Source organism: Fulmarus glacialis, unplaced genomic scaffold, assembly GCF_000690835.1.
Source record: "Fulmarus glacialis isolate BGI_N327 unplaced genomic scaffold, ASM69083v1 scaffold3579, whole genome shotgun sequence".
Taxonomy (NCBI): domain Eukaryota; kingdom Metazoa; phylum Chordata; class Aves; order Procellariiformes; family Procellariidae; genus Fulmarus; species Fulmarus glacialis.
The window spans coordinates 15,259-28,975 of record NW_009235023.1 but is presented as its reverse complement, the minus strand read 5'-3'; the positions used below and the strand labels follow the sequence as shown (position 1 = coordinate 28,975).

Below are 13,717 nucleotides of genomic sequence, written 5' to 3'. Positions count from 1 at the left end.
ACTCTATATTCTATTATATATCTCTATATATCTTCCTAGAGATAGATATGTATAGATATCTTTATAGATAGATACCTATAAAGATAGATATATCTACAGATAGATATACAGATATTTTAACAAACATTTAAAGACACCCCCACATTTCAATATAGGGAGGAGCCATCGCCTGCTTGCTGCTGTCTCCCCATCCACAGGTAACACCCACAGCCACCCTGCACAGGGATTCTGCTGACTTCCTCTAGCTTAACATTCCAGCTGCAAGGGATTCTGCTGACTTCCTCTAGCTTAACGTTCCAGCTGCGGCACAGCTTTAGTGCCACCTATAGCCATATTTATCAGTGCCGTTCCACTCGCCTCAGGGAAGGAAAATCGCATCCAACCTGAAATAACCTGCCAGCTCCAGACTCCGGCGTGTCCCACGCCAGGCGCAGTCGCTCGCACTGCCCACGTAAGCCGGGGATGCATGTGTTACTCCACGCGTATGCCTGTCCTCGCTGAGCGCAACGCGAACGAAGGGCTGCTTGTATTTTTTTGAACTCTATACTAGGAGTTGCAGAGGATACGCCACCGGGACGTGGTAACTCTGCAGCAGTCATGGTAATACATGGGATTTCTTGGCTTTGCCAGCGCTCCCTGACCTCCTTAGATGAGCGCTGTTGGTGATGGTCACTGCTCCCGTGCACACGGATCTTTTGACTAACGGGTTGAATACACGTTACCCTGAGCTTCCAATCATAACGTGCAGCACTCTGCGTTTGGGGTAGGTTTTAATGTTGTTTTTTTAGTTAAAATAGCACGCTGCTGAATAAAGCACATAATGCTTGTGTAGGCTGGGTTTGGCTGGCAGGAGGCAAGGCCCTGAATGCCACAGCTATTTCTTAATTAAAAATCATCCGACTGGTCTTTATTGCCAATCCGGCAGGCGAACAAAGCCAAACCCCTCCAAGGAAGGAGACAAAAGCGCTTTTCCCAGGGAGGGAGCAGCGCACCACCATCCTTCCAGGGGACCCCCCATTTCCACACCGAAAAGCCTATTTAACTGCAGGAGCTGGGAACTGAGCCCCTCAGGCACAGTTTTCTTTTGAAGCCAGGCCTGATGCTCTTCTGGATATTTAAAGGACCTCTGCACCCTGCTGCAGCCAGGCTCTTCGGGCTGAGGCTGTGAACGGGATGAAATATATACATTTATCAAGGCCAGGAGTACAGAGCTTCCCTCCAGCTCAACAGCGTTTTTGTCAGGTCACATTATAAGCAAGTCATTTGTCACGGTCTCATTACGAGCACTTTCAGCCAAACACTGCACCGTCCTCTCAGCAGAGCAAGGCTGAATCGGCAGCGGCACAGTCTCCCGGCACGCTCAGCTGCCCTCCCTGGACAGCCCCACTTCAGCAGCTGGCAAACATCTGGAGAGGACCTGGCACTGCGGAGGGGTGGGCGAAGCCTCCAGCAATGCACCCATCTCCCCTTAAACCTCTGCTCACGCTGGTGCCGAGCAGCACCGGGATGACGGGGACCCTGTTTAAAGTAGGGGTTGAACTCAGTGAGATGCAGCTGAAAACTGCATGTGAAAAGTACATGTAAAAAGGAGAGAAAAAAAAAAGGGGGGGGGAGAGATTCAAAGATCTCTCTTTATTTGCCTCCTTTTCTCCCTGTTTTCTGCCCTCCCTCTCCCACTGCAAATGCATACTTCCCACGTTTCTCCAAGCCTGAAACTACTGTGTGTATTTACACTATCCAGATCTATTATTCATGCAAGGCAAGAGCGCCAATTAATTAGGACTGCATTTATATAACCCTGCAGGTAAAGCTGTATGTAGCTGCTTGTAAGCCAGAATGGGATCTTATTTGCGCCGTGCTAGAAATGACAGGTTTTAAATATTGATGAGGGAAGACACACGAAGGCAAAACCTCTGGTGGGAAGGCCCTTGGAGGTCTGGCATGAAACAAGGACTTCAAAGGAGCAAGCTCACTTTGCTAGATCAGAAGCATTCAGAACTATGAGCGATTGGCGAGCTGGAGCTGCCCCGTGTCCCCGGTGAGCTCGGAGAGGCACCAACACTTGCAAGAAGAGACTCCTGGAAACCCTGGCTGCTGCTCCCAAACACGAGCATAACCCAGCAAAGAAGTGGAAGGGGAATTCCAAGTGACAAATGAAAACAAATATTCTAGGTGGTTGCGTTGTTGTGACAGACTCATTTAGTGACTGTGGCTGGAACATCATTTTTCCTGACACACCAAGCACTGGAGCACGGAGAGGTGTCTCCCACTGGTAGAGAAAATGGGTCAGAACTTCCCACCATGGCAAACAGGGATCTGATACGCTCTGAACCATCGCAGGAGCTTTTAGTCGGGATCATCGTGAAGGGATGCTCCACGCAGGAAAAGGCTCATGCTTCAGAAACTATGAGTTCTACACACTTTCTAACCAAAGGAAAACTAGAGAGGTTAAGGCTTAGCACATACCTGTACTACGGGAGCTGCTGTAACGCAGCTCTCCTTTGGAAATGGGTACAGGACTGCTGTCGGGACCACTGCAGTGCCCCCGTGTACCATAGTACTGCGAGGAGGCTGTCATCTTAACGAAAACGTTCCTACAAGCTATATGACACCTGCATATGCAGAAGAAAATAACAACCACCATTTTAGCTAACCTAAGTTTATCTATAATTAATTGCCAGAATTTTTTTGCATTGCTTTATAAGAGCTTCCAGTAGATAGTCTTCTACCGGTTAACATATAAAGGAGCTGCAGTGATTTTTTATCCCCTGAACATTCAGCTCCATAACTGCACTGAATGAAACCTTGCATGCAAACAGCAAGATGCTTAGATTTGCCCTGTACATTCCCTGTAAAGATCTGACTTTCATTTTATACCTAGAAAGGAAAAAAATCCACAACATGGCAGAAAAATGAGGTTATATAAACCTTTCCCTGACTACATCTGCCCACTGCTGCCAAGAGGTCTGCACAGAGATTTGTCTTGCAGGATCCCTAATGCTCCTGACCGGGAGATGTGTTATTCTTTTGGTGGTTAAACTGGTGCAGCAAGGCTCATTCTGTGCCAGCAACAAATGGAGGGTTTATTAGGGAACTATGTATCTCTAATATATGTATATACAGGGAAAAATTAAAATATATTCAAGGTTATTCATCTTTCTGCATTACACAAATATTTTCCTTAGTGCTATTTGATCTATTGATCTTTAATTCTCTAATTTTTTTTTTTTTTTTCAGTTAGTTTTGGTGCACATTTTGAATTCATGAGACCAACCTTCTGCATGAGGGAAAACAAAGCTGCAACTCTACTCCCATGAAGGTCCCGGTTTCAAAGCTAGCTTGGGGATTTTTACTTCCACCGCAATTAAAGACAGCTGCAAATCTAAATCTCTCCGGCTGCCTGGAAGAAGATTCAGCTTTAAAGAAGGAAATTGGTCAGCTGTTGAAAAAGGAGACTCAAGTGTCCGACAGATGCAAGGAGGCACGCTAAGGATGGAGGCAGGTCTCGGCAGCAGTGTGAGGTACATCAGGAGACCACCACCAGACCTCCTTACTTGACTTTTTTATATATGCATTTGGTGTTATTGCCGGAGCAACACTAGGAGACGGTGGATTTCCCCAAAAAGGCCCTAAAAATGAGAGGCACTTTGTGAGAGGTTCAGCAATTCTGGTTTAGGAAGATCAAGATGACAGAAAAAATGGGATTCCTTCATGATGAGCTCTGCTGGGTGAGGGAATAGAAATGATGGGAGCTCTATCCCTGGCAGTATTTAGAAACAAGACTGGAAAACCACATGAAAATCTACTGAAGGTCTGCTCTGACAGAGGAATGGACGTGTTATCCCACTAACAGCCTTTCTCCAGCTCTTTTGCTGTGCATCTCCAGAACAAATTAACTCCAAGTATTTTTGAGCTTGGCACCCTCCAAAGTCAATCCTTTTGGTGCTGTGCTCGCTCAGCCTGGCCACCTTCATGGCGTCTTATTATGAGTAAGAGCTCTTTCTATAAACACAGTAATATGCCTGGCAGTATTAAACAGGCTGACTTAGGAGCCCCAAAAGCCACCAGCTCCAAGTATTTATTTGTCCTGGATGCTCCATTGGGTTTTAAAGGTCAACTTTATTTTGAAAATACAGTAATCTGAGTCTTCCACTGGTCTCTCCTCCCAGAGATCTGCTGGTACAGTGCTGGCTATTGGAGGCACACCCCATCTTAGTCAGACCATAACGAAGCATGGAAGAAACCATGTTCCCATTAACCAAAACAAATCCAGAGCCGAGAGTCAACAACCCAAGTTAGTGCAAAGCTAGCGTAAGAAAACGCAGAGAGGCTGAAAGGCAACAGCCTGGCTGCTGCTGAAGGGTCTGGGTGCCGTTGTGATGGGCAGGAGAGCTGGAGCAGCGTTGCTCTCTGCAGCAAAACTGCAGCGACAGAGATGCAGTGTGCTGGGTGCCTCCGGGCAGCGATATCAAACTCGGCACAGCTGTGACAGCCGCTGTTCGGTACCTCTGGCCATCAGATGCTTCCTGCCCCAAAACACAGGGGAAGAACATAAAGACCAAACTATATCCACCACTGGCTGGCTGTACTAGAAATAGTGGGACAGTCTGGGGGTACAAACCCCTTCCCATGTCCCGGGGCAGAGGCAGCATCCCTCCCCAGGGCGGACGCTGGGACTCCTCCATGAGCAGGAAGCTCAAGGGGAGGATGCTCAAAGCTGCTTGTGCCATTTCTCTATCCCACTCCCTGCAGGAGTGACAAAACTTTCTGTTTGCTAATCTCTGCCTCTATTTTTCTGGTTTTCCTAGAGCAGCCCGCAGCAGATACAAGACACCTTGCAGCTGGCAAAGCCGCAGCCGGCCGTGCTGGGGAGGGATGCCGCCTAAAAACCCTCCTAACCGCTGCCACAACCCACCGCGTTTGCAACAGAAGGTTTGTACCTCTTCAAGGACTCCTGCTTTAATCCTCACCATAGCAACTCGGCTATGATTTTTGTTCGCTACGCAAACGGTGTCTAATAGAGAGGAGAGTTCATTTTACTCCGTGGCTGGAAATGCAGGTGAGGCTAAACCTGGCTAGACAGACCTGAGAAGATGGGCACCTGAGAAGATGCTGGGGCCATCGCAGCCGCCAGCGCGCAGCTGCCCGCTCTGCCCTAATCCTGGCTGAGCCCACGGGGCTGATCACGCCGGTGGCCCCATGCCGGGGCAGGCAGAGGATGCCCCTCGGTTACAGTCCCACTGTCTTTCCTCACTTCTCCGACACGGCAGGAGCATGAAAACGTCTCTTCGCCGGCTTTGCCCCAGCAGATCTCTCCCTTTCAATTTAGGTCCGAAAATTGTAAGGCAGCTGGGAAGAAGGCAATGGCTGAAGAGCCCAGGGGGGCTGTTAGAGCCACCAGAAACAGAGGCATCGATTTTAATTCCTGGCTATGGCGGCATTAGCTTTTAATGACATGGGGAAAAGGACGGGGGGACTGGCAGAGCCCCGGGGGGCTGCGCACAGCCGGGCCCCGCAAGGCAGCACCTCCGTAGCTCAGGGCAGAGCTCGCCAGCTTACCAAGGGGATTAGTCCTCCATTCAAAACCTGCCTAGGAAGCAGCAAAGAGAGAGAGCAATTTTCTTCTATGGGAAGAGAACATATTAATACAGCAGCAAATATTGTATTCATTACAGGATTGCAGCTAATCTGGTGTCTGCTTTTATTCTGCTGTTGTTCTGCTCCCGTACCGCCTGCAGCAAGCAGACTGGGACAAAGGCAGAGCCAGGCTTCCTTATGACAGCCCGCAGATCTATTGGGGCAGGGGAATTTGGGGTGCATCTATGTGCAAACCCCGTCCTCTCTCAAAGCAGCTCGCCAGCTTTGGGAAGGGTGCAGGACGCAAGCAAAGCCTGACCTACAATGTATTGAACGTGCGATACTCTGCGCTCTGACAACACGACAGACCTACATATTTACCAGACTGAAAAAATGCTTTGCCTGGGATTTGCCCGTGTTGTTTTTTGCCCCGGAGGGGCTCAGAGGACCACCTCGAAGAGGGGCCATACCATCATCATCACCATCAGCTGCCTGAAATTCCTTCCCGTCTGCGCCCCTGGCCTGGGGACATTACCCAGCACACCGAGAGTCAGGATAAATGTAAGAGACGCTCTGGCTCGTGCAAATTAAGGGGGTGGCTGCTCTAATAGCCCATTTACTGCAAGTCCTTTTTTCAGACGTATCAGTGACCTCTTCAGAAAGCTAATTTAATTACCCTTCATGTATGAACCCTTCAACAAGATTTGGGATGAGTTCAGTGTGAGGCAACGGGTTTCTTTGTGCAAAACCACATCAAAACCCCAAAAAGAGGAGAAATCCCCCCTTATTCTTTGGTGGACTTCTGCAATCCAGGAACCAAGAGCTAAACCAAAAGCAAGCGCTTCATATGGAGAATGCAGCCAGGCTGTGCAACTCACGGACACCCAAAGTCACCCGGTCAAATCCTGCAGCTGGATTTTAAATGGAGTGGATAATTTTATGACCGATCGCATTTGTAGCTGGTATGTTAAGACAAGGGTAATGAAATCTTATGCTTTGGGGCACATATGGATCATTGCACAAGTCAGGCAGGCATCTGCCCCTCCCCTGCAAGAGAAATTGTAATTGGCAGGGACTGGAAGGACTAAAGTTGAAATTGGGGATTAAAGGGGACACAGGTGCCATATGGATCTGGGAAAAGGGCAAATTCAGCTCCTTCTCAACTGCGACAGTCCACAGCAGCAAATAACGATACTGAACTTGACAGATGCCTGGACCGGTAAGAGTTTTGCCCACCTCGACTGAATACAGTTATCTCCCCAATAATGGGCCAACTCTGCTCAGTAGTTCCAGGGATCCTTTTGAGGTTGGTATTTCAAGGGTTTATTTATAGCAAACCAGCTCTATTACCTTCACAAGAGTTGGCAACACTTACTATGGTGAGGAGAGTGGCTGGAGGCTAGTATGCAAAAAAGCATGAGCGGGGGCTTTGTCCAGTGTAACAGAACATTTGGGGTTACCGACTAGAGAGGTTAGGACATGCTCTTCTTAAAACAGGCTGAGAACAGTCACTTGGGACCTGCCACCAGAAATCCCGCTGTTCTGCCCAAAACCAGCCTTTGCCAGCCCATTGCTCGGCTCTGGCCAGTTACCTCCTCCAGCCTTCGCCTCTGCTCCTTCTGCTCCTCGATCCGCTTCTGCCGCTCCGCCAGCAACTGCCGCTTGTGCTCCTCGTTCTCCCGCTGCTGCTGCTCCAGCTGCTGCCGGCGCAGTGCCTCCGACCGCTCCTTGTTCGCCAGCTGCAGCCTTAAGAAATCCCGTCTCAGCGTCGACTCCCCGGGCAGGTTTAGGATGGAGCTGCATAGGAGAGAAGCATCAGAGAAGATCCCCTCCCCGCATCCTTAAACCTCTTGCCAGGGGAAGTTCTGCGTGATTTTCCACTGTGGCTCCTCTCCCCTTCATCCCGACAGCATCCCAACACCCGACAGAGCTTGGGAAGCAGCAGATGGAGGGATGGGGGGACCACAAATGTCGGGGCAGGGCAGCAGACACAGCGCTCTGTTCACAGCTCACCGGCAATTTATTTGCTAAAGGTTTCCTTTACATTAAGATTCTAACCAAAGCCTCTTGCGCTGCAGTGGCACACGCTATATTTAGCTGTTCACAAAGCACATTTAGCATGAATCATTGCCAGCTATTAAAATACTACATTATCTCAGTGAAATAATGGAATAACCTGATACTAATTACAACGGCTCTGAAAAATGTCACCAAAGAAAGAAAGTTCCAGCCCTACCGCGCTTGCAGCAGCATCGGGGAGGTTTCACGGTGAAAAGTTACATGGAAATTGGGAGTTACATTTGGATGTAAGGAACAGCATTTTAAAGAGTCTTCTTTAATTTCACCTCACATTTTTTCCACATCTAAATACCCACATTCCCATGACAGCACCACACCGCGCCGCAGATCCCACAGGCAATGGGGTACCCGGGTCTTCTTCCCCAGCTTTTGGCCAAGGTGACCTGTAGCATCAGTTTACACCCACACACCACCTAGCAGAGGGAATATGCTCCGTTCTGCCAGGAAACGGGACTGAGTGCTTCAAACTGTCCTTTTTCCATCTCTAATTCATAGGAGCCTGTAATCCAAGCTAATTTTATACAAAGTTAAAGAGATATAAGAGCAGAAATAAAATGCTGATTCTTACCTGGGCTCTCCGGAGTCATTTTCCTCCTCCTCCTCCTCACTTCCACTGTACTCGTACTCTGTCTCATCTAGGAACAGAATTGCCCATCAGTGCCCTTGGCTGGACTCATTTGTTTTTCCAGTGGTTGAAAACCCCAGAGCTCTGAAGGCAGAACAGACAACTCTCTTCTTCTCGCATGACACAGAATAAGCAGCATCATTTCTCTCCATTTTCTGTTTTTATGGGGGGCTACAAGGTCAGGGAAGCATGGGCAGTCTCCCTGGGTGCTGGCACCTTGCACGCCCGTGCTGGCTGGGAAGAGGGCTGCAGTCCTGGCTGGAGCGCCGCGGGCAGCACCAGCACAGTGGGCAATGGCCCCAACAACCGAAGACACTCGATGTAAAGATGGGGGATGTCCATAAAATAAGAATTTATCCCCGTATGACAGTGAGTGACCCCCTGCTTCAGGAGGGTTCTTCAAAGGGAGGTGCACCACAAGCTACTGAAGCCACAGGCACTGGAAGGTGGGATTTAACTATGGCTCTGAAGGCACCAACTCCTCTCTCTCTAAGCATATGCTCTTCCTATGCAAATCCATGTGTTTTCCAGGCAATGAAGACATCTACATAAAAGCCCAACTGCAATGTTGTGCTACATACTGCGATTTCTAGTGGGATATCCTCTTTATCGGATGAAGGGAATGATAGCAAAAGAAAGGCTTGCATTTATCCAATTACTCTCCATCTCTAGGGTCCAACCTTCATTTGCCAGACTAAACACATTTAATACTTCACTGGGATCCCATTTTATTGTTTTGATTGTAGTGAAATCTATTACAAGGGGCTGGAAGGTATGCATGAAAAATTAATACCCCTCCCAATAAGAAGAGAAATAGCGACATATTAATTTGCTGGATTATACAAATGAGCTTTCAAATTAAAATCTGGTTCACAAGCAGCTGAATATTTTAACAAGTTTCTTCGGCTATCTGATCTTCCTTTCAGAGGACTTTGATAGGGCCTGGAGAGTTCACTGAAAACATTCAGTTTAATAGGTTATTCCTAGTCAGCGGAATTGCTTTGGGGCAAGGGTCTTATCTAGATGTTCGTTTGCACAACTCTGCTCATCGCTGGTGCAGCATGAATGTCACGCAGATCAACAGACTTGGCATGAAATACGTGAGCTGGGAAAAATTCAGCTTAGCAGCTTCTCCCTCCCACACGCCAGTACGTATATATGCAGATGTAAATTTTATACACACGTTTTAATGAATCAAAGCTTAAATGTTCCGTGTGGAAATTACCACTTGGACAAAAAAGACACCATTTTTCACCAGGAAGAAAAAGATTTAAAACCACTGCTTAGCTCTGATGACAATCACCTGTAGGCTTTGTATGAAGACCGATTGCTTTGTTATGGATATTTATTTTCATTTTAATGACTGAGAGGAATCAAATCAAATCAAATAATCAAAACCATAAGAAGCGTGGTCACACAGAAGGACCACACCTATTTAACTCAACCAGTTTGCGAACAAACTTAACCATCTGAATAAGGGAAACTGGTACTGAGACCATGAGCAGCCCAGTCCTCTTTGCCTTCCTCCTTCTACCCACAGGTTTCACCCACACAGATGCACCTTGGTCTACCCTACGGATCTCCAAGCACATGGCAGAGGTGAAGGATTGCCCAGAGCACTGCTACTCCACTAACCTTTCTCGCCTCGCTTCTTTTTAGTCCTGTCGATGTGGTCCTTGAGCTGGATGCGGACTTGTCTTTCATTGGGCTGGTCTCGGATGAAAGGGTGCTTCATCAGCTGCTCCGTCGTTGGTCTCTGGCTGTGGTTCTTCACTAGGCAGCTCTCAATGAAGGACTGAAACTTTTTAGACCTGGCCCAGGACACAAAAGGAAGGTATTGAAAAAACAGGTAACTATGTCGATTCTTGTATTAGAAAGTGAGAAACCTGTGGGTCTTTGAGATCGTTTGGCTGCTACACAGTTCTTGCTCAGATGCAGTCTTCCAAGCGGATTCATGTGACTTCTCAGTTGATGCTTGGCACGTTCTCAAAGCAGCACCGTCACGTGCTCCCCCTCTCACTTTATCCTCTCCTACTCTTCCCATGCATGCCCCTATCTATGCCTTCTCCGTGCAACTAGAAGAAACCACCATTCTGCTGAGTCTAGAGAAAGCTGGGAACCATCAGTATGACCAGGGAATCACTAAAGCTAGATGTCATCAATGACAACCAAGAAAATGTAAGGAAGTGTTCCTCCTCCCTTCCCTTTGCCCTGTGAAAGTGCAGGTAGAGACAAGAGACAACACATGCAGATACAAATGCAATTCCTTAATGGATTATTTCCATATTTTGTGGCCCCAGGCGGTGTTTCAAGAGATGTACCTTTCTGAAGATGAGTGGGACAAGCTAGATTGATGGGGTTTTTAGATTTAACCACCCAACATTACATGGCTTGTTAAAGATCAGACAACCTCTGGGCGATGCTTGCTGCCTGCAGCCCTTCCCTGCTCTCTCAGGGTGAGCCCCAGCAGCCCCAGTGGTCCTGGGGGCCACCGTGTCCCAGTCCCCCCGATCACGGACCCGGGTGAATGGGATGTGCTCTTCAGGCAGCACGGCTTGGGCAGAGGTGGGAACACGGCTGTGGGTGACAGAGCCCTGCCCCTCCTCACAGCCTGCCTTCCCGCAAACAGTTAAATTCAATGTCAGCTAAAACAATTTCAACCAAATCTTTAATAAAAAATTTTTTCTTAGTCTCAAGTGTTGCATACCCAAAGTTTTCCTGGAACTAATTTCACCACATTATAAACCCGAGAGAACAGGGATTTACAAGAAAGATGTTGACAGGCCACTACACTCTATGTTGCTTTAGCAAGTAGGAAAATGAGTGTAAATTAATGTCAGAAGCCAACAGATACTACAGAATTGCATTAGAAGTAAAACAATAAGCTTTCAGGGATTTTACTTTTAAGCTGTCAGACTAAAAGTGATTTATCTTTTAAGTGCTAATCCATACAAATTGAGATGCAAAAATAAAATACGTTACTAGATCCAATTAATTCCTCCCTCCAGCTTTATTAACGAGCAAATCTTCCTTCCCCACCTTGCCTCAAGAAACCCCGTGTCTCGGTGTATTCCAGAAGGGACAATCCACGCGATGCTCTAAAAGAATCTGCTTCTAAAATACGATTCTGCCCTGTTGGTGTGAAGCTGGAGAGACTCCGGTCCTGGGTGCATGGTCCAGAGCACCCACAAATACAGTCCAGCTGAAGTAGCTAAAAAGTTATCCTCCAGTAAGTGATGGGTTTGCCCATCTCTTGGGCATGGGGGTCCCAGTGCCCTGCGATGCCCTAAGAGACCTTTGCATCCCCCAGCTGGCTGAGCAGCTACGGAGAGGGACCAGCTCACACCTCTGGTTTTCCTGAAATCTTCCTCTCCAAAAAAGCAAGCCTGTCCAGTGGCACTGTTCAGCCCTCACCAGGGCTGGAGCAGAAGACAAGGGCTTTCTCTCTGGCTTTGATCCAGGAGGACACCTGGATTCACACATCTCATCCCCTCCCTGGGCGCAGGTCAGCCCATCTTCACGAACCATGCGCTCCTCCAGCTCCTGGGGTTTATAAAGCTTAAATGAATGTTTGCAAAGTCTTTGCAGCTGCTTGGATGAAAAGTGGTATCACAGTGCAAATATCACTTCATTAACAAAGAGGTTTTGTCATCTCTTATAAAGCAGGCTAAGGAGTGTTTATGGGAACGACATCACTAAAGTTCAAGTTCATTTTATCTGTGAAACACGGGAAGAAGAAAACAAAGCTTCGTTGCTGGCTGGTTTTAATTGGGAAAGAAAATGATACCAAAGACTCTTTAATTTCATAGGAACACAGTGCTATTTTAAAAGCGAGTTCAAGGATTTAGTAAGCAATAAAAGTATTTTCCTCTCTGGGATTTTCGATTCGGGCCAGCTCCCATGCCTGCTTTCCCTCTCGGCTTTCCGTGACTTACCCTCAAAGGTGCTGGAGTCACTTCGCTATTTCTTTCACAAAAGGAAAAAGATGGCCTGCCCACGCTGTGTACTTTCACGTGTTGCTGCACACAGAAGCAAGGATGAACTCACGGTTCAAGTTGAACCTTTCTTCATTTTGTTTTTCTCTCATGATCTGTGCTTGTGAAAACCACTGACTGCCAAGGAGCCACTGTGAAAGCCTGGTTAAACATCTCCAGTCTTCTTGGGTCGGGCTTGCAGAGCTCCAGGACCTATTCTGGCCGGGCCCAAAACGTCCGGCTGAGAAATGAGCCAAGGACAGCAAGTTTGCCCAGTGTCCCACTGAAAATGCTGAAAAAAATTGCTCTTAAAGAATTGGTGGAGTCATACTGGCTTGGAGCTTCATCTGGGTCCTTTGGAGTTTCTCACTGCAATGAAAGCTTGGAAGATGGATATAGGTTTGAGCTCGGGGCACACGTGTCCCAGCTTTGGTGGAGACCAGGGATCCCTGCTTGCTCATGGAGGGGTAGCAGAGGCCAGGTGAGCACCACGCTCCCCTGGAGGGGTTCAAATCTGGAGTTTCATGAAACTACGACTTCCAAAGCAATCCCTCTCTCAAAGGACCCGAGATCCCGTCCCTGGGAGTGCAGCCGTGGACAGACCAGCCGACCCCAGGCAGACACCACCACGGTTCACCACCATGAGACGTAAAAACCTGAGACAGCCACCGGCCAGGCGAGGGGAAGGTGCTGCCAAGCAACATCCCGGCTTGCACAAAGCCCATCCCGGTATCTCAGAGCAGGGACTAAAATACAACTTCCACCCCAGCTCAGCTTTTACCTTAAGGAGACGGGGAAACGTTCTGCTCAAAACCTGCTTTCGTCAGCTCCCCTCTGCCTGGAGGCTGAGGAAGCCTTTGCTGAATAAACAGCACTTTTGCATGAAAAATAAACGCTAAAGTCTTACAATATGTTTTGTGCTGTAGCAGTGAGAGCATAATGAAGGAGGAGACCGGCAGAAAACAAGCATATAAACTATATTCTCAGCTGACTAATGGTATCCTCAAAAGGCTGCGCAAGGAGAGGGAGCATCTTTGACACCCTCTGCAGAGCCAGCTGGGAAAGGTCCGTCTCCTCCTGGTTTGGTACTGGAGCAGCTGATGATCAGGCTGACAAAATTAAGGTGCCTCCTGCCTAAGCCTGGGTGAGTTTTTAGGGGGCTGGTCCTAAAACCCCAACGCACATCTGATGCGGCGGACTCCAAGCCCCGTCTCGCTCCTCTCCTCTCCCAGCCGCAAAATACCTGCTGCTTTGGCACAGTGTTTTCAATACCTACCAATTATGCTTCTCCTTTTTCCACCCCCCCATCTTCAAAAAGATAAGAAGCATAATTTTAAGGAATAAGGCAAAAGCTCCCTCCGCGAGCTCAGCCAATCTAAGACCAAGGGGCAGTGCTGTCTCTCTAACATCTGGCAGATTTTTCCTGACCAAACCACTGCTGAGCCTGAGGCCAGTAAACAGC

General features: G+C 48.1%; 1 protein-coding gene across 1 annotated transcript in view; it reads right to left on the bottom strand.

The window, feature by feature from the left end:
- Positions 1-7,169: 7,169 nt before the first annotated feature.
- LOC104082625 (traf2 and NCK-interacting protein kinase) overlaps positions 7,170-13,717 on the bottom strand; it is a gene marked incomplete at both ends in the record, with an annotated part of 16,968 nt that continues 10,420 nt past the window's right edge. Inside the window, 3 exons of the mRNA XM_009585826.1 lie at positions 7,170-7,374; positions 8,225-8,291; positions 9,917-10,092. Of these exons, the coding sequence (XP_009584121.1) occupies positions 7,170-7,374; positions 8,225-8,291; positions 9,917-10,092 (448 nt within the window). The remainder of the gene's footprint in view (positions 7,375-8,224; positions 8,292-9,916; positions 10,093-13,717) is intronic.